General features: G+C 38.1%; 1 protein-coding gene across 3 annotated transcripts in view; it reads left to right on the forward strand.

Moving 5' to 3' along the window:
- The window catches only part of LOC136858532 (proteasome adapter and scaffold protein ECM29), a 925,266-nt gene that overhangs the window by 175,078 nt on the left and 727,811 nt on the right, over positions 1-22,377 (forward strand). For 2 of the 3 annotated variants that reach the window (XM_067138136.2, XM_067138135.2), the window contains exon 8: positions 1,167-1,371. In XM_067138136.2, coding sequence (XP_066994237.2) covers positions 1,167-1,371 — 205 coding nt within the window. Of the gene's footprint in view, positions 1-1,166; positions 1,374-22,377 lie in introns of those variants that run through there. The other variant, XM_067138138.2, reaches the window with a different exon arrangement.

Here is a 22,377-nt window from a genome sequence, read left to right on the forward strand (position 1 = left end):
CTTTGCCACGAGATTATTTTTTCCTGTTTTTTTTTTTTGCCTTGCGTCGCACCGACACTGATATGTCTTATGGCGACGAAGGGAGAGGAAATGCTTAGGAAGTGGAAGGTAGCGGCTGTGGCCTTAATTAAGGTACAACCCCGGCATTTGCCTGTTGTGAAAATGGGAAACCACGGAAAACCATCTTCAGGGCTGCCGACAGTGGGGCTCGATCCCACTATCTCCCGATTACTGTATACTGGCCACACTTAAGTGACTGCAACTATCGAGCTCGGTCCTAATTTTTTTTTTTTTTGTTTTTTTTTCAGCCTTTTGCTGCATCAGAGGACCGTCAACACCAGATTCTTTCTCACAAACATTTGAGAATCAGAGTTTTAGAGCTGATTCACTTTGACCGTCTCTTCCACCACGATTTCGCTTACAGTTGAAGTTCGTGTTTTCTTTCCCTGCCTTAAGAATATTGTCTCTATTTTTCAATAGCTTGCACGGAAGAGGTTGCTAAATTCGTAACTCCACAGCAGTATTGCGTTACTTATTGTAGGCAGTTTGTCATAACATTCTATAATTGAAAGTTTCTCATTAAGGTTAAGTCGTTACGTTTGCTTTTCACACTAGCCATCACTGCACTATAATGCTAAGGACTTCACAGTGTGAAAGCTTTGGTAAGACTCGAGTGAGTGGTCCTTGGCTAAACTACCGTAAGGGAAGAAACAAGAGAGAAAGTGTATGCGGGAGGGTTACCACCTCCGCTGATCAGTTTTTTACCATAGACCTGTTACAAAAGATGAGACGTGAAAATGGCCTTGAAGACAGGTGCAGTGTAAAAACAGATTTTTAAAGGTTGGGAGCATTTTCTTTGTATGCATTCTACTCGCATACTTGAGAACGAAATCCTTGAAAACATATGTGATAACATAAACCGAATTCATGATCACAACAAACGGAATATTTTCAATGTTTCAGTATTTGTTCGTACGGGACTTCATAAAAGTGATTATATAATATGGTTGATAACATCCGTGATCACAATAAACGGCGTCCACTGTACTTCTAAGTTCAATGAAATTCAAAAGACTTGAGTTTTCTGCATGGTATCCTTTTTATGTTCGTCTACTTTCGCTGTCCAGGAATAATTTTTTATGTAACCCATATATTTTCTGTTGTAGAGGATTGGACTGGGGCAATCCAGCACTTACAACTCCACTATTTCAACTTTATTTGGGTACTCAAGTACTCACCACCAAGACCAGGTCAAGCAGCGTGAAACCAGAACTGCGTAGACAACCTGCTGGAACCAGAATACGTCTCAAGATTATGCCCTATCTATCACGAGCACGTGGACCTGCGCTTGTATTCCCAGCATGCATACAGGTTTTGTGTTATAAAATTTTTGTTCTGCCTTTAATCATATAAGTATTTAACACAATTTACGAGATGAAATTAGTTGTTGTATGTAAGGATTCAACACGTCTACCACTTCAGAAAACCAGGAAAATGGTTATTCTCATGGAATTGAGAAATTGTGGAAAAACCTTGGAGATAAAAATCAGGTATCTTGATTGGGCCTGTGTATGGAGTGTCAATAAGCTAGACAAGGAAAACTTATTATTATTTCTTATCTATACTAAGGAAAACTTAGAAAGGAAAATACACTATATCTGCAGGCGTACAAAAGCCACACTCGTAGTAGAGAAGATGACTATAAAAATTAACAGTACTTCAATCTAGTCTCTGCGGGACTAAATTCCGGCACCTCGGCGTCTCCGAAGACCTTAAAAAGTAGTTAGTGGGACGTAAAGTAAATAACATTATTATTCAATCTAGTCTCACAGTTTACTTGTCGTTATCTCTGATGTGCATATTCTTCATGTCCTTGTGTAGATAACTTTTTTCTTTTCAATTCACTATTATTATATTTCCCATCTCTTTTATGTTACCAGTATTTCAACTTTGGTTTTTTTAAATTATTATTATTATTATTATTATTATTATTATTATTATTATTATTATTATTATTATTATTATTATTATTATTATTATTATTATTATTCTTGGATGTTGTGTGGGTTATTGTTGTCGTGGCCTAGTTCATGAACCATTGACAATGTGATCAGGCAGCTAGGACTATACAATCCACTGGTGGTCCCTAACCCATTAGAAGAGAGATCCTCACAGGAACTACGTGTAAGTAGGGTAGCATCTGGCTTCACAGAATCTTTACTGAGCATGCTCAGAATGTTTCAGGTAAGCCTCAGACTTATGGGAGTAACATCCCTCTGACAGGTGAGGGACTTTTTGGAAACAACTTTGCAAACTCAATGGAAATTGATTGGAAGCTCTCATTATTAATGGGGCTTATGGAAGAAAGAAAGTAGAAGTGGCTGAGTCAGCTAGCCTTTGCGTCAAGATGTGATAGGAGTTAATGCTATTTTGGGTAAGGGGAGATAACGAGGAAGATATAGGAAATTATAAGGTGTTTAGAGGGGTTAAAAATCTGACGGAAATTGGACAGTTTAAGGGCATTTCAAATAAGCCACATTATCATTCTGCAAAGTGCTAGTAGTACTGGTGCCTCCCGCAGGCAGTAGCCTCTAGTGAACTTCAAGACATGTATTGTGCTGCCCTCTTGTAGCATGTACCCAACTTAACTTGTACTGCATTGTTCCTGTACACAACGACAGTATTTTCGGTCGTCATCTGTTTTTTTTTTCCTGAATGGAGGATAGAAGAAGAAAAATCTTGCTCTTGCTGTTGGATCTTTAAATTACCTATTAGCAGAGGAAAAAAGGAGGAAAATGTAGCCTACCCTTTTGATCCAGGGTAATTCTATCGCCGTGTGGTGATAGTCACCAGTCGGTTTTTATGTATTTTATTTGTCAACTTGGGAAACTGTAAGTAACTACAATCTTCGTTTTGATCCTGGAAGTATATGGATGTGATAACAGTAATTATCAGCGAACTGTTCCATGTGGTCGGGTATATCTACACCTAAATTGTACTAAGTAAAATTCAATTATCACTGTTAGTGAAAAATTCGATTAACCAAAGAGACTGAATATCTGGTTATCTTTATTGTGAATAGGTTATAAACTTTCGTGGGGCTTTTATGTAATTATTCATAGAATGATTTTGGGTTGTTAACCACTCTAGAGATGTTCTTTTAATACGAAAATTAATGTATTCAATGATTTTGTGACAAGTTCGTCTCCATACTTCTACTATACCTTCGAGAGTAGTCTTAATTTTAAAAGGAGGTATTATGCATTAATCCTTTCTGGAAAATCTTTAATATCTTGCTATACGGAGCATTGTGTGAAAATGGGAGAATGTACGAGTAGAAAAATTGTTTTCAAATGACTGGTTTTAGCTTTGGTTGATTATCTTGTAAGGGTAGCCATTTTCTTGGTCATGTGGCCGGTTACCTTCGTTACATTCACAACCCTTGGTTGGTGAATGTAATTATTATATTTTGACATTTGACATCTGATACTACTTGTTGCTGGTGGACATATGACGTGAGTTGAGTGTTTTTTGTTTTGGTTGGGTATGTGAATCGGAGTTTGTGCTTCGTATTTCTGCGGTTCTTGGTGTTCTAAAGTATTAACTTTTAAAACTAAATAATTAGTTTACTTGGTGGCTTTTATTTCTAATTTCTCCTCTATGTTTTATTTTAATTACGCTCGCCTGATCTGCTCTTGGTGCTTTTTGGGAATCTGTAACTTGGCTTTTCTGATTTATGTTGATGAACTTCTGAAGTAGTCATAGAAAAGCATTTTTCTACTCTACTACCATAGTGTAATCAAACCAAGATCTTCGGGTTGGAACTTTCTTTAAGTACTACGTTTCCTAATTTACCCTGAAATATATTCCAGATTTATCCTACGATTTGAATAGTGAAAGCAGTTTCTTTTGATTTTAATTTGAGTCTAACTTGATGTCCAAGGCTTCCTAATTTAATTTAATCTTCCCTGTGTCTTATATCAGGACTTATTATTTGATTTGTGTCAACCTTTTCTTTCCTATTATTAAAGTTCCTGTTTAACTTCTGCTGTTTTATTTTAGTCAGTATTAACTTCTTTTACTTAGCAGTAAATTATTTATTCTTTATCCACCTGACCTTGGTGGGCCCTTGTATCTTCCACGTGTTGCTACGACCTTCTATTGGGTATTTCCGTGTTTATACTACCCATGGTCGTGCAAATATTATCGTGATATACCTCCTTGAAAGTACGCGATAAAAAGGACATTGGACTGTTTATCAGGAATATTATTGCACGCTGAAGCACATATATGAGTGAATGATTTGGCAGTTGGAGGAATTAGTACAAGAATTGCATTGGTGTATTCACCATGTAAGGATGCAGATGATGAGGAAATTGATGTTTCATGCAGCAATGAGCGACATAACAGTTAGTTTTAATGGGCAATTTCAATGCGAGAGAGAGAACCGAAGGGTATGAGAAAGTGATGGTAAATGTAGGGAAGATACTGAAGCTAATAGGAGTGAGCAGCATTTACTGGACTTCAGTGCTAGTATGGGATTAGTAGTTACAAATACATTACACATGGAAGGGTAGCTGCACCAGATCCATGATAGACTATATCATAACCGACTTTGAATTCAGAAAATCTGTTAGAAATGTTCAGATATTCTAGAGATTTTTTGATGATGCGGACCTATGCCTGATATGTAGGCCTAGGATAGAGAATATGAAATCTGCATAAGAATAAGAATAGAAAATCTCCAGGATAAGGTAATTAGACAGAAGGACATGGACATGATTGGTGATAGTTCCAAACAATGGACATTAAGAATGTTTTGGATATAGAAAGGGAATGGGTGGTATACAGGAATGCTGTAGTAGAAACAGCAAAGGAATGCATAAGAACGACTGTGTGTAAAGATGGGAAGAAACTAACAATCTGGTGAAATGATGTAGTGAGAGCAGCTTGTAAATGCAAAAAGAAAGTGTATCAGAAATGGCTCCAAATGACGACTGATGTAGACGGAATTATATGTAGATGAAAGAAACAATGTGAAACAAATAATTGTTGAATCCGAGAAGATGTTGTGGAAACATTTTGGCAATAATCTAGAAAGGCAGATCAAGTGACAGGGAAACCTTTCTGGACACTAATAAAGAATCTTAGGAAGGGAGGGAAAAATGAAATGAATAGTGTTTTGGGTAAATCAGGTGAAATCATATAGATCTTGGAGAATCACTGGACAGGTGGAAGGAACATTTTGAAAATCATCCAAGTGTAAAAGAAAAGCTTTTCTAGTGATGTCATGAACAATGAATCTCATGGGGAGGAGGACAACGATGTTGGTGAAATTATGCTTAGGGAAATGGAAAAGATGGTAAGTAAACTCCAATTTCATAAAGCAGTAGAGATAGATGAAATTAGACCTGAAACAGTGAAATATAGTGGGCCGGCTGGGATGAAATGGCTTCATAGAGGAATAAGATTATCATGGAATATTTGTAAGGTACCTTCTGATTGGGCGAAACAGGGAACAGGAAGGATTGCAATAACTATTGATGTATTTCATTGATCAGTATATCAGGCATAGTGTTCACTGGCATCTTGGAAGGGAGGGTGTGATCAGTGGTTGAGAGTAAGTTAGATGGAAACCAATGTGGTTTCAGACCACAGAGAGACTATCAGGATCAGATTTTCAGTATGTGCCAGGTAATCGAAAAATGCTATGAGAGGAGTAGACAGTTATGTTTATATTTATATTTCTTAGATCTAGAGAAGGCTGTGAAGACTCATCAGTAAAGGACGATTTAACAATGTTAGAGGTGGAATTAATAGTCCGTAAAATGAACACAGGGAAGGCACCGGGTATGGATGAAATTAGTGTGAAAATTATAAAGGCTGCTGAACCTGTTGGACTAAAATGGGTGTTCAGATTGCTGAAGTTTGAATGAAAGCTTGAAACATGTGCCAGAAGACTGGGAAAAGGGGATAATAAATCTGGTCTTTAAGAAAGGGGGGTAAAAAAAAATTTGAGAAATACCACTCTCATTACAAGTGGCAAAAATGCTGGACAGGATATAAGAGAGAGAATGAGAAGAAGGTAGAGTTGCAAGAAGAACAGTATGGCTTTAGAAGTAGACCCAATTGTCAGCATGAGACAGTGAATGAAAAATAATTGGGAATATAAAAAAGGATCTGGTCATGACATTCATGAATTTAAGAAAGGCATATAATAATGTTCCCTGGGAGAAAGTTTAGGAAACTATGATCAACAAGAGATTGGTTACACAAACTGTAGAAATGTGCAAGTAATGTACAATAATTGCACCAGAACCGTACAGACTTCATTGTTTAAAAATGAAACTGGACTAAGATGGGAGTGTGCTGTCACCTCTTTTGTTTCCAACGGTTATAGATGAAATTATAAAAGAGGAGACAGAGGAAGCATAAGGTTATAAGGAATGAAGTTATAACTATGATGATCTGGGTGATGAACAGCAAAGAAGTACAAGAACAACTTAATGCACTGGATAAGAAAATGGTATGAATCAGCAATACCATGATGATATCAAGAGGATAAAGGCAAGGGAAATGCATTGTGAAAACTGTTGGTCAAAGCCTTAAAATTGTTTGACATTTTGAAGTACTTACGGAGTGAATTAATGCAGAGTACAAGGCTGGACATGAAGATTAGCGAGAGGGTGTAACATTACAATGTATTCTATCAGAGTGTAAGAAACCTTGTCGGAAATAAGGAAGTTCCAAGGATGTGTAAAGAGATAATGGAGAAAATATGTTACGCACCCATATTGCCTTGTGCATCTGACAAGGGAGTTAGCACAACCTGCGATCACAATTGCAAAAACTTTCTGGTTTGTATTTAAGTGTTTTACATGTACATTACAAATGTGCGCACAATATTTGCCATTGACAATTACACTGCACTTTACAATCATGCACATGTTCAGGCACCGAGTTCAAAATATGGGTTGTTGGTAGCTCTTGGCAAAAGATTACGAGGATGAGTATATCCACAGAGTATAAGGTGCTGAAAACAGAGTTGCTTATCACAGTAGGAACACGTCATGAATGCTTGCAATAAGCAGTCTTCCGAGTCGCATGTGTTTTGAACATAAAAAATCCGTTAGGGTGGTGATTGAAACCTCTCTGGTCTGAAGTCGTCATATCCAGCTACAGTCCAGTAGTACCAAACAAAGTCAGTGAAGACTGGAGAACAGAACTGATTGTGTAGAATACACATCAGCAACGAAATGGAATCTCTTGACGATGGTGTGTACTGATAGTCGTTAAGGATAATGTGATCTTCAATCCGTTTCAGCACCGCCTTGAACTGTCAGAAGAATAGCATATAGATTGGCTGAATGTAAGGTGTGCACCCAGACGGATGGTCTTAACTGTATACACCATATTTTGAGGTCGGATAACATCGATGTGCATTCTGTCACGATATGTCCCGAGGGAATCAACCAGAAGAAGAGACTCCTGTGCTGCATATGGGAAGTAGACATCTTGAAGGAATTGCATCATGATTTGTTTCATGATCAGGCCAGACTTTGAAGCAACTTGAACCAGATTTTGTGGTTTCAGCATGTGTTGTGCTACTCGCACTCCAAACTGACCATTGGGTTCCTGGTAAATAACCAGCAACGTTGGAAACACTTATCCATTTGCCAAAGTAACGGGTTGGATGGTGTAAGAATGAGTTGTTGTGTGATCACTCCGCACTGAACTTCTTACCACTTCCCTCCCTTGTAATGCAGAGTTCGCGATGAATGAAGTTCTTTTCGACCGAGCTTGATAGCTGCAGTCGCTTAAGTGCGGCCGGTATCCAGTATTCGGGAGATAGTAGGTTCGAACCCCCACTGTCGACAGCCCTGAAGATGGTTTTCCGTGGTTTCCCAATTTCACACCAGGCAAATGCTGGGGCTGTACCTTAATTAAGGCCACGGCCGCTTCCCTCGCACTCCTAGCCCTTCCCTGTCCCTTCGTCGCTATAAGACCTATCTGTGTCGGTGCGACGTGAAGCAACTAGCAAAAAAAGAAATCTTTTCGTATACCACTTTGATCGGTATTATAAATCTGCATACGTTCCATGGTATTCATTAAGGACATTACCTCTTTGCGAAACTCGTCACATTGTTCCTTCACGTCACCATCTGTATTCCGGGCTTTAGTGGTTACACATTTTGGTATTGCCTGTGAGCGAAGATGGTGTCTCTGTTTAAACCATGCAACCCATCCATGGACAGATCCAGTGAATCGAGTCAGTCCTATTTACACATTATAATTCTCATGCTAGGTCCGTATTGAAATGTACGTAAATACAAAGTATGTTACGAGTGTTATTTTTAATATCCACCTATTCAATACAATCCGATTGTATTAATGTATTTAAACCACCTAGAACAATCCCTATATGAGAATAAGCAATTAAAGCCTTCAAATCCATTTGATATAAACATACCAATCTAACTATTACACCTCCATCCAAACTGATTGCAACTCAAATATAATTATAGTTTAATCCTCATGAAACTATTATTGAATAAACACGTAATAATCCATACCGATCCAATCCGATTGTATTGAATAGCTGGATATTAAAAATGACACTTGTAACATACTTTGTATTCAGTCCTATTTCTCGAGCCTTTTCTAAACCCCAAGTACGATTATCCCTGTCGTGAACATTAGCACCTAGAACAGTCCTCGCCTAACCTGAATTTTTCCACTACATAATCGTTAAGCAGGGGAAGTTTTAAGCGCTGGTCTAGCTCCCCTTTTTCTACTACGTGACGTAAATATTGTAGATGATGTATGCCTTGCACTATACAATATCGTTTCTGTACTGTATTGAAGCTTAATTGTTTGGTTTTCCCAGAATCTTGGAATGAAATTATCTCCTTTGCCTTTTCAAAAGATACAGCACCCCATTTCTTGCTCTCCGGTGGGCTTGGCAGATACGCAGACGACTGGCTTCCATTACTTTTTATTAACGACTCTTCCTCACAGCCAGGTTCTGGATCGCCCATAATGTTTTCACAATCAGATAAGTTTTCCTCTGCGTATTCATATTCTTCAATATAGTCTATTGTGTTTTCTTGATGTATATTATTACCATTGTTTGCCACTGTTTTGTGTATCACATTATGAATGAAGCTGCATTTCTCCTACATACTGTAATTTCTCTGGATCTTCGTTTGTGTTTGTAATGGCGAACAGTTATACTTGCTATATTGGCAGGATTCTTTATCACACGATTACGGTGACATTGATTCGCTACAAAATTGGAAACACCAAACAGAAGGAATTTTATGAACGGTCGAAGCAGATACAACACAGACGGAGATCCCTATTATACTGGCTTCCTTGCTCTTGTGCGGAATGTCTGTCTGGTTCCCTTAGATGTCGCATCAGCAACTGTGTTGGGTGACCTTGGAAAAGGCACGGCGTGTGTCGACCATAGCATACACGTAAAATAACTAAAGTAGCTAGAGAAAACATTTATGGTGTCTAAAGTTACTAAAACCACAATATCAAGTTAGATATGGTCTACTTTGAGAGGAATGGTGAATCTTCCTGGTGTACTTGGCGATGGCACTTAATTTATACAGTGGACAATGGAGATTAATGCAGTGGTTTATAGGGAAAGTGAATCTATAATAGATACGATGAGAAAAAGAAGAATTGCCTTTTTCTGTCATCTTTCTAGATTAAATGATAATAGGATAATAAAACAACTATTTAATTACTTTTGGAAAAGTAAAAGAAAATATAATTGGTTTAAAGAAGTTCAGAATGATTTAGAAAAACTGAATATTACAATGAAGCAAGTTGAAAATAGACAAGAAAAAAGGATTCTCAAGAATAAACAAATAAGATTGTCATTAAAAACTGTACAACACAAACAATATGTCATATCTGATGAAGAAAGGGCAGCCAGGGCAGCCAGGGCAGCCAGGTCAGCCAGAATGAAGAGGTTTTGGGAAAGGAAGAAGATGATGCAAGCTAAATCCTCAGTTAATTCTTTGTTAACATAAATGTATTTGGGTTTGATTTAAGTGCTCCAATGTGGGCGTAAACTATGTAAATAAATAAAATACAGTGTTGTAATCAGCACCTCAAACATATTCATACAAACCACAAATCACCTGCAATTGCGATTGCAAGTTGTGCTAACTCCCTTGTGAGACCTGGTCAGTGACAAGTAGGGAGGAGAGTAGAATTCAAGTCAATGAATTGAAATGCTTAAGATTTGTGATAAGAAAGACAAAGAAAGACAGATTGAGAAACGGCGATGTGAGAAAGGACGTTGGAATGGAAAACCTAAAAGAGAGAATTGATAGGAGTAAAATAAGATGGTTTGAACAAGTAAAGAGAATGGAACAGAAGAGGATACTAAAACAGATGATGGAGATGAAGTTCGAGGGAAAGAGAGGGAGACAGAGAACAATGTGGATCGATTCTGTAACTGGTATTTGGCGGTTATACGATACACAGTTAAAAAGGGAGGAAAATAAATAAAACTACATGGTACTTTAAAACCTTAACACGCCATAAACATTAGACGAACTGCACTGTTGGCCAACGTGACGACTATGATAAAGGAACATGGATCAGGGCTGGGGTACCTACCAAGGCCATAGAGATACGAAAGTTGCAGGTTTCCAGAAAAATCAATGGTGATCTCTTGATCCAAGATATTATTTCCAAAAAGAACATTACAAGGTAGGTTTTGAACATGATTCATTTATCCAAACAACAATCTAGTTACATAATTTACGAATACAAGATTAGATGTTGTTTGACAAGAGCTTTGCTATTAGGCCAAGAGGTTAACTAAATATATCTTAGCATAATCCAAGTTCTACAATACAATCTTGAGGGTAAGAGGAAACGCAAGATACAAATACAGCATTTAAATGGTAGTTAACATGCTTTCTAAGACATCTGAGAAACATAATTGAAATAGGGGAAAATCAGAAATTTCTAAACTTGGCGCAGAGACCAGTTCAACTTGCTCCCACACCAAAAACACTTCTGACGCGGGGCAGCGGAAAAACTAGCATGCATCAAGTGACATGGAGTTACTAGAGGCAAACCCCGAGGGAAGTAAATTAATCTACAAATTACATGTTTAGCAAAACAAGGAAAGGGGAATGCCTCGTAAGCAAACAGGCAGGCCCAGCTGAAAAGCTAAGGCATCTGTAGTAGTTGAGTGGCGAGTCTGGGGCGAGTAGGGAAAACTCCTATGTGTAAATGCAAGCGAACATTAAATATAATTTAAGGTGGAACTGAGGTCAATAATACTTACCACAAGGTAGCCCATCCTGGGGAGGGAGGAACCACCGACGTGTGTCAAGACGCTGCACTGACAAGAGAATGAAAGGCCACAAAATCCTGCCTCGCTCACTTAAAAAGGGAAGTCTGGCCTTGGTGTGATTACCGAGTGACCAATCAGAGCACAGGAGCTTGCCTATCGCCACCCAGATCCGCCAATCATAACCCTTTACCCAGTCGCGATGTTTTGACTATGTTCCATAACATATACAAACACTGATCGCGAACTTTCCATCTTCCGGAATTAGTAAGGACATATTTCTAGAATAGACAATAAAAAATAAAAAAATCCGCATCACAACCATTCTGGACTGTTCCAGCTATTACCGAACAGTAATTTACAATCTAGTAGTTACTTAAGTATGTAAAGGGAATACAAATAAAATATACAGTGGAACCTCGATTTTCCGTTTTTGGAGGGACTGTGAAAAAAATCGTACAACACGGGAAAACGGAAAATCCGGGAACGAATGAACCATCAACAATTTGGCTAAATTTCATAAAAATGAAATATGTATTATTATAATTTTATAAACACTCCTGAATAAATACAAAAATAAAACACTACAACACAGTTATAAAACCGGAAGCTACATATGCAGCAGAAACACTCTTTTACCTGAATAAACAATCAAAGACTGACAGACTTCAGAAACTTGAAAGGAGGATTGGAAGAACCTGTATCAACAAAAAATATCAGAAAGATGGACAGTGGCGGTTAATACCTAACAAAGTCGTGTACAAAGAGCTAGAACCCATTACAGATACTATGCGTAAGAGGAGACTGGGATTCTTTGGACATATCATGAGGATGCAGGACTCGAGACTTCTGAAACAACTAGTACAACACAATCTCGTCTCAAAAAATACCACAACAGGATGTAAATGGATCAGAGAAGTAAGAGAGGATCTGAAGGAAATAGGCCTTACAACAGAAGACACCAAAAATAAGATAAAATTGAATACAAAACTCAAGAATACAAACCTCCGCTTTACCCTTACACAAAACAAACCAACAACACGCACATTTTCAACTGAGGAAAGGGCACGAAGATCGGAGCGTCTGAAGAAGTACTGGGAGGACCGCAAAGCCCGAACAATCCCTTCAAAGAGACCTGAACGACGGACTGACTAAAGTGATCCTATGTGGTCATAAAAGAAGAAGAAGAAGAAGAAGAAACACTCCTGAACCAAACCAAACTGCAGTCCCAATGGACCTTCCACCTACCAGGTGACCGCTGCTCATTCCGAAAGCCTGCAGATTACGAGTTGACACATGGTCAGTGTGACGAATCCTCTCCGCTGTTATTCCTGGCTCTGTAGACCGAGGTCCCCATCTCACCATTTGATAAATTCTTAATTAAAGGTAATCGTAGTATGAGTGAACCTGGAATCAGCCCTCATATGCAGGTAAAAATGCACGACCTGGCCGGGAATTGAACCCGTGCCCTCCAGGTGAGAGGCAGACAAGTTAGATCGCAGGGTTGGCTTCAAACATTAATTACCGGTACGCAACGTAAAAATCTCAAAACTTTACATTCAGTTTTACCGGAGAAACTTCGTAAGTTTCCCGTGAAAACTTCTTTTAGTTCAGCAACTTTGATCAGCCGAATTTCGAAAAATCTAATACCGGTAACACCAAGCCAAACAACAGTCGACCACAGGTAGTTTTTAATTCTCTAATCTAATAAAATAAAGCACATTAGATACAAAAGCCCCCAACATAATTGCGAAATCCCTTTTTTTAATCTTCCATTTTAATTTGGTCACCGGTGGTATACAGTTCGTAGTCAGTTGATGGAAATCGTCTTCCGCGTAAGTTAGGCCTACATCAACTTTTAAAGGTTATGTTGAACTCGAGAATATGGTTTCGAAAGTAAATATTGATTCTTGAAAATTCTCGAATGGTTTATATTCAGTTCTGCCCGTCACTAATCACAATCAAATTGGAAAGAGAAAAAATATCATCAAAACTTCAGAAATTACGGTTATTCGTGACCTTGAGCTCAGCCGGAAAGCACGCTCGCTGTACAAGTCGATACGAGTGCGAAATGCTAGAAACTTTTAAAATGTAATGTGCGCAAATAAAGCGACTGCGGTTTTTATAACATTTTAACAAAAAAAACATGAAATTCCTAGTCTTTTATTAGGACCAAAACAGTAATAGGCAATCCCAAAATCTCACATGGCTTTATGTATGTAAGGTGCAACATCTGTTATGGTCTCGATAACATAATCGTATACGATGATATTAAAATACTAAATTTGTGTTAAGAAGGAGCAGTTGCGATTTCTGCCTGAAAGCCCAGTGACTATACAATGCCCTGAGTGAAGTGCCGGAAACCTGTTCGGCGATACAATTGAAAAAAGTTAAAAATACAAACATCTACCCCTGGACATAATGTAGACGTTTTGCAAGTACGAACATTTGACGAAACTCGTTCAGTCTTCAAGTAGAGCTGTCGAAATGCTCCCTGTCTCCTTCTAATTGTTGTGGCCACTCTCTGCTTTATGATTTCCGAGGATTCTCTAAACAATACCACCCGAATGTGATGCTAAAATAATCCCTTATACAAGTGCACCACCGATCGCTTTTCCAGTACTGTAGGTACTTCCTCTAATTATTGTAATGACGGGACGTTAACACCATAATCCGTAAGTATGCCGTAGCCGTCCTTTCGTGAGACACAGTTTCTTGAAAAATGCGTGATCGAGGATTTAGCGTTGACGGGACTGAAATTTCTGGACGGTTGATCTGGGAAATCGTTTCTTTGAGGAGCGGATAATATTGATTTTTACAGTGTGATTTAATTAGGATGCTCGCGGTACGACGTAATTTGAACGGAGAATACGCGAAAATTTAGTTTCCGGGAACGTATAATAGAGGTTCTACTGTACTACAATAATCTTTTACACCTTACAGGTTAGGTAGCTAAACGGAATACGAATAAAATATTCTACCATAACATTCCACATCGTATAGTGAACATTCCATAAAAAGATTTACAAATAAAATATTCTGCAACAACATTCCCACATCACCCAGCAAATACTCCTTAAAGATGGACTCCGCATAGGTCTCAGATTCAATAAAGGGGTACCTTTCCATATCTGTTTCTGAGCCTTAAAAAAACGTTTCCTTTTTATATTTTCTGGTTTTTTTTTTCTACTTCAGCTGACCTCTGCCTCGATTGATTTCCTCTTGAGAGAGAGAGAGAGAGGAAGGGAGGAAGGAGTTTCTGGTGTCTTCGAATTTGAGGATTTTCAGGATCCGTTCTCATTATTTGAAAATTTTGAAGTAGAGGGTTCTGGCAAAGGATTGTCACTGTTTGGGAATTTTGATGGAGTTTCAGGGGTCCTTGATGTCAAAGGCTTTGGGGAACCATTCCTATCCTGTCTTGAGTTGGCATGTCTGAAACATTTATAAAAACTGAGAACAACTGATCTGGAATTGCACTTGGATCAAAAGGAAATACAGTATAACTCCGATTTTGCGTGACCTCGATTTAGCGTAAACCTGCATTTAACGGAAGAAATTTCAGTCTTAAAAACTATTCCATAAGAGCAATGCCATTTTATATTCATTTTAACGTAATTCACAATAGGACAAAACCTGCACTTAGCGTTAGGGAAATGTTAAAGTTCTCAAATATTTATTTCTGTTCATTTTGGTTATGGGGCATTAAGAAGCTATGAAAAAGACGTCATAAGCCTTCGAAGGATGATTCAAGCCAGAAGAGGAATTAAGAGCGCGGGCACTTCAGGCTAAAGTGAGATCACAAGTATAAAGAGTGGATTTTCCACCTGATCAATGCTATTATTATATATTATAAGGTACTTAAAACCTTTTTCATTACAGTACTGGTTTTGACCCTATGTATGGGTCATCTTCAGCTGCTGAAGAACCTTGATCTTTTTTAAAAATAACGTATAATGTTAAAACACTACTTATTCTACCTTTAGATGACTAATTCTAACTAGCATTGATAAATTGTGGTGTTAAAATATGCTTGGATGAGAAATGTAAAAGTCTAAAATTGTTCAACAGTTCATTACGATGTCACTGATCTTGATGTTCAGTCACACTCACATTCTTTTGAATTTCAGGATCCACACAATTCGGACCTGTTTTATTGTAGAAGTCAAAGTATGTTGAAAACATAGTCTTTGTACCGATGCAAGTTTTATAAAAACATAGTACCATTGAAATGAGAAATGAGACATTTTTTAAAAGCTCAATATAATAGTGTTTAACCCCGTGTGGGGATTTACTGGTTACCTCCATCGGGCGCGTCCCATTGGAATTGGGGAAGCTCGCTGATTCTGCCGCCAGCAGAGTCAGAGGGTAGTAGGGAAATAAAATACCACCGTGAAAAAAAACCTGGTCCCTTGCCAGGGTTACGGCGAAGACTGGTAAATGACCAGAAGCCAGAAAACATCTTGAGGCAACCTCTAGGGCTAACGACCCTAGTTGTAAAAGGATGGGTACCCGTCCAAAGCAAAGTCAAGTCAAAAAGCATGATGGCACAACATTTCAAGAAACATACCCCAGGGGGTAAATTTTCGGATAAATCCCTCGTCGTGAACACCACGGCGCACGAGTCTCTTTTGGATTCTGGGGGAGACTCGACATCATATAAGAGACGAGTCGGAGCGTCTCAGTGTACCCTGAAGAGTCAAAAACTCAGGCCAAAATCTAAAACCTTTCTAGCAACTTTCAACATAAATTCACTTACACAAACTGGCAAGCTGAAAACCCTCACCAAAGCTCTTCACGAAAATCAGATATCCATAATGGCCCTACAGGAAACAAGGTACCCAGATGAAGAGATTTTTGAATCCGAAGGCTACCGATTTTTCAAGAGCAAAGCGCAAAGAGGATTCCTCAATGGAGCTGTGATGCTTGGAACCGCATTTGCTGTTAGAACCAAGATCCTTAAATCGGTTGCAAATTTCGAACCTGTGAATGACAGATTGTCTATACTCACAATTGAATGCGTGAACAAAACCTACGCCCTAGTTAATGCTCAAGCTCCTACAAACGATAAGAACAAGTCTGATCCAGACGAAGTTGATAATTTCTGGGACCTACTGGATGAAAAATTAAACAAAATCCCCAAACTCCATGTCAAGCTTCTTTTGGGTGACTTCAATGCCCAACTAGGTTGTGAACAGAAGTACAAGAAAGTTATAGGAAATTACCCTGCCCACAAAAGAACCAATCCCAACGGCAAAAGACTGGTGTCCATTTGCGAAAATCACAACCTGCTGGTCATGTCGACCCACTTTCGCCGTCTACCCAGAAAGCAAATGACTTGGCGTTCTCCCGTCCAAGCTCTCGGAGAGTTCCAAATTGATCATGTTGCAATCTCCAGGAGAAATAGCCCTGAGATTATGAATGTCAAGGTAAAGAAAGGCACCAATGTGGCCTCAGATCATTATATGTCTCATCGAATTCAAACCAATTTCCGCAGACACAAGGAAGACAACCAAACAGATCACACGCTTCGACAATGATAAATTTCGGCAAAGGGTTGAGGAGTTCCAGGAGAAGGCTAGACCAAATGACTGTGACTTTAACAACGCCATAAGTCTCCTTGTTGAGGCCGCCAAAGACGTTGCAGAAATCAAGAGAAGCAAAAAGCATGCCTGGTGGAATAGTACCTGCGAATCAGTCCTCCAAGAAAGACTCAATGCGTGGAAACAGTACTACTCTACGAAATCAGAAAATGATTGGGAAACCTACAAAACCCAACGTGCCCAAGCAGCTAGGGTGTTCAGAACTGAGAAACGTAAATACGAAAAATCTCTCATTGAAAAGATAGAACAAAACTTTAGGAAGAATGAAAACAGAGAGTACTACAGAGCCTTCAAACTCAAACTCACTGGCTATAAACCACCATCTCTAGGCTTTGAGCGAAAGGACGGCGCACTGGCGACGTCAAATGAAGAAAATTGCAGCATTCTGGCAGATTACTTCAAGAATTTACTTAATTGCTCTAAACCGCAAAGCCCCATCGAGACCAAGGTTTAGATTTTTGTTGTAGTATTGGTCCAAAAATATATAGATGGTTTAAAGTTCATTCATCAACTGTCCTTTGTCTACTCTTTTAATAATTGTGAGGTCTTATTCTATCGTTGTGATGTGATGTCCTGTTTCTTTCATATGGGAACTCATACCTGAAAATTTATTGTGCTTGACACAGGCGTTGAATAATATATTGGAAGTGGAAAGTCTTTGTAGGAGATTTTATTTGTAAAGCTTGTGTTTTAGTAATATCTTCTGTATGATCTGGAATGTGGTGATAGAATATTTTATTTGTATTCCATGTAACTACCTAACCTGTACAGTATAAATATTTTTGTAACATATTGTATTTGTAACTAATAGATTACATTTCTATATTAACTGGAACAGTCCAGAAAGTTTGTGACACAAATTTTTGAACAGGGTGTGTTGGCCTTTGTTAGTTATGCATTCGAGAAATATGTTCTTACTATTTTGGAAGTGGAAGGATCGCGAACGTTTGTGTTAGAGAAAATGGTTCAAAGATTGCTACCGCTGAAAGAGTTGTGATTGATCAATCTGGGCAAGCTCCTGTGTTCTGATTGGCTACTCCAAGGCCAGGTTTCCCTTTAAAAGGGGCTAGGCAGCATTTCGTGAGAGGTCTGAAGTCTCTGAGCCGTCTTGGTCTTGGCCTGGCGAGCCTGCCGAAGTTTTGACGTCGTGAACGTCTCCATGGTATCAGCATGGCCTGTCAAGGGGTAAGCGCTGTTTTTTTCTGTCCGGTTTTAAGTTCCTTTTAGTTTTCGTTGTATCACAGGAGTTTGCCCTAATCGCCACCCTTTTTATCAGATGTTGTGAAAAGCAAGTATTGATTTCACTCTAAAATATAATAGTATTTGGTGCTTCCTCTTACCTTCAATATTGTATTTGTGGAATTTGATTTGTACTGAGATATATTTGCTTAACTCTTTGAACTTAGGCAAAGCTCTTGTCTAGGAACTTCTAAAGTATATTTGTCAAACAACGTCAAAGTCGTGTGTAGTGTGTATCTTGGTTTGGTGTACAGCTGAATTTGTTTCGGAAGTTAATTTGTATTGCCGATTTTGTAAATAAAATTTTGAAAACAAGAGATCGCTGTTGGCTTTTCGGAAAACCGCAACCTTCGCACCTCCGTGGCCCTTGGTAAGGTTTCCATGTCTCCTTTCTGCGTTCCTGGTTTATCATCATCAAGCTGCCCACACTGATATTTACCAGTGTTGTTTTCGGTGGAATTCTGGGTAGTTCATCAGGTGTTTTATTGCGAGTGTAGTGTCTTAGGTACCGTGTAATTGCATTTATTTTCCTCCCTTTAACTGTGTTTGGTGTAGCCGCTCAAGTGGCCGTTACAGTGCTTATTGGCATTACAGTGTTCCAAGTACCTAGTTTGAAAACTCCGGCTTGTTTGACCAATATAAGAGATGTTGCATTGCATGCAAGTGAGCCTGTATATGCCTGAGCCTGAGTAAATGTTTTTGTTTGAATTGACTATGTTGTGATTAAAATATAATTTTTGGTTAGTGTTTGTTTTCCTAAAAGCTATACTGGTATTTTTATTTTTTATTGGGTTCAAGACCTGGTGAAAGTTTGGATTGTTGTAAGGTGAAGAATCCAAGAAGCAGACATCTATTTGGATTCTTTAGAACATCATAAAATAAAAATAAAATAAAAAACCTTAACGTATGCCTTCGGTATGTAGATGACACGTTCATAATAATCAATAAAGATCTTAATAATAGTACCAATATTTTAAATTATTTAAACAACGTAGACCAAAATATTAAATTCACCAAGGAAGATGAGGTCAATGGATCCTTAAATTTCCTAGATCTCATAGTAACTCACATTAATGGTAACTTTGATTTTCAAATTTACAGTAAACCTACTCATACCCCACACCCCATTAACAATCAAAAATACTTTACATCCTAATTCCCATAAATTGGCCACTTTTCACAGTTTAATTTACAGAGCTTTAAAAATCCCTCTTAACACACAAGAACCTGATAACAGAACTAAATTATATAAAGGATTTAGCAAAAATCAATGGATATAAACCTGAAATGATTAACCGTTTAATAAATAAAGTCAAATTCAAATTAACAACAAACCTCATCGCTGACAAACCCAAAAAATTCAAATTTGTTACCTTCACCTGCAACAATCCAAACTATCACCAGGTCTTCAACCCAATAAAAAACAGAAATACCAGTATAGCTTTTAGGACAACAAGCACTAACCAAGAATTATTTTTTAATCACAACACACTCAATTCAAACAAAAACCTCTACTCAGGCTCAGGCATATACAGGCTCACTTGCACGCAATACAACGTCTCTTATATTGGTCAAACAGGCCAAAGTTTTCAAACTAGGTACTTAGAACACTATAATGCCAATAAGCACAATCAATTTTCAGCTATGAGCTCCCATATGAAAGAAACAGGACCACTTCACAACGATAGGACAACACCTCACAATTATTAAAAGAGTAGATAAAGGAAAGTTGTTGAATGAACTTGAAACTATCTATATATTTTTGGACCAATACTACAACAAAAATTTAAACCTTAATTCAAGTCAAAAATCCATTATACGGAAGTTTACCCAAATTATTACAAACTCTAAATTAAAAACATAACTACATTCTTAAAAATCTTAAATTAACATCCTGTAGAACCTCCGCTACTTTAACACGACTCCCTTCATGTCCACCCCTGCAAATCTCTCGCAACTAAACACGACTCCCTTCGTGTGTGACCACGCAAATCTCTCGCAACCAACAACACATAAACTTAACGCCCCGCGTATCTCCTCCCCTCCACCACACCCTCCTACGCCATTCTCACATCAATACAATACTAGAAGCACAAGTGTCAGTCATTTCAATGCTACCATAGCAGCTGATTAACGCCATAACAGTCAAGGAAATAAATGAACTTACACATAACGTTTTTCTTCAACTAACCTTTCCATAACTGATTTACATCTTTACAGATGAAAGGGTAACTGTTTATACATTCTCCATTTCTTCTTTTTAAACCCACATTCTCTTCAAAAATACCTTTCGTAAGCATTCACTCTCCTCTTGTTACACACTTTACACCAAAAAGCTCTAATCAACGTCAATATACCTTCAACTTTCGCTCCTTCAAGCCAGTTAAATACGACCATAGACAGCTGAACAAGTACTTAAAGAAGACTGTTGTCTTATCTTAACATACAAAATTAACGTCTTTAACAGTCTATCAGCTTTACTTTTTCTATTCAAGGAAACACATTTCTACTTCATTGAGCTGTTTATTGCTCTACCTCAACAGGTTTTCGGTGCATTGACTCAGCGCTCCAGAGAGTGTAATCTTGTGAACTTGTGACATGCAGTTTATACTACGATTTTAACCAAGGACATTCTAATAAATTTATGTCAGACGGACACCTACATTGATATCCTCTTTTTACGATTTGTAAGAACAATCAGGATCCTGATCATTCACCTTTCAGGTATGAGTTTGAGGCTGACGATGCCCTTAAAATGGGCGAAACATATCCCTTGTAACTTTTTATGATAAGATTTAATTCTTAATTTACTAGATCTCTTTGTATTGAATAGGTGGATATTAAAAATAACATTTGTAACATACTTTGTATTTGGTATCTTTCACGACTTTTATTGAAAAATCATGTATAACGTTATAAGAACCTTAAACCGAAGCAATTTTGCATTCACTGACAAAAATCTGTCAGAAGGAAGGGTTAACTATGGGTTCACCGTTATCAGGAATAATAGCGAATATATTCCTTGTTAACATTGAAAACAATTTCTTAACCAACTGAGAGGCATAGAGGGAGTTTTAAGAGTGTGCAACTACACTGACTGGCAAAATTAATGGATCACATGAATTTTCTAAGGAAAACTTAGTTAATGCACAGAGACTTGCATATTAAATGCTAAAAGGCATAACTGTGTACAATGGTTAGGTGCATGTATGAGATGATGATCCATAATCTGGTAACCATATTTCCTTGTGTAGGTGCCTTCAACAATTATTCTGTTGGGTTCAGCAAATAGCATAGGTCTGTTATCTGATGATAGTGCAAAGGAACAAATTTGTTAGGGCATACCCAAGCATTTATTTATTTGATTAAATTTATGTGTTTGTTTATTTATTCATTTATTCATTCATTCATTCATTCATTCATTCATTCATTCATTCATTCATTCATTCATTTAAAGAACAATCTGAGCCAAACCTAGCTACAGTTCAATACAGTCTCTTGCTTAGGTAGCAGGGGCAGTTTAACACAAGAGTACTCTTCAGCACGGGTCGATGACCTTAGATGTTAGGCCTCTTTAAACAACAAGCATCATCATCATCATCATCATCATCATCATCATCATCATCATCATCATCAATCTTCAATGCAAACCATACAAAGTTATAACTACAGTACAGTGTGTAGGGTAGATATCTCCTTGTTTTATTGCTGTCACTGTGTAAATAAGGTATGATAGTACAATTTATGTTAATACAGGCAAAGATCTCTGAAAAAGGTGTGCTTTCTACTGAAACCTCAATTTAAACCCCCATTTAAGGTTAAAAATATTAGGTCCCTGTCATCATCATCATCATTTCCCTTTATCCAGCTGTAGCCGGGTAGGGGCAAATATGGTTCCTCTCAACTTTCTTCGGTCTTTCCACCACTCCTCCTCCAACACTGTGTCCCAGTCCAGGTTTCTTTCTATAATGCTGCGTTGGATGGTATCCTTCCATCTCAGTCGTTGTCGTCCACGGCCTCTCCTTCCTTGGATTTGCATTTCCATCACTTTTTTTTGGCATTCTTTCGTCGCTCATTCGCTTTATGTGCCCAAGCCATCTTAGTCGGCTCTTCTCTATTCTATCATTCAGTTTTTCCACTCCGATTTCTTCCCGGATTTTCTCATTTCTTATTTTGTCTCTTCTACTCTTCTGTATCATACTCCTCAAGAAC

Source organism: Anabrus simplex, chromosome 1 (genome assembly GCF_040414725.1).
Source record: "Anabrus simplex isolate iqAnaSimp1 chromosome 1, ASM4041472v1, whole genome shotgun sequence".
Lineage (NCBI taxonomy): Eukaryota > Metazoa > Arthropoda > Insecta > Orthoptera > Tettigoniidae > Anabrus > Anabrus simplex.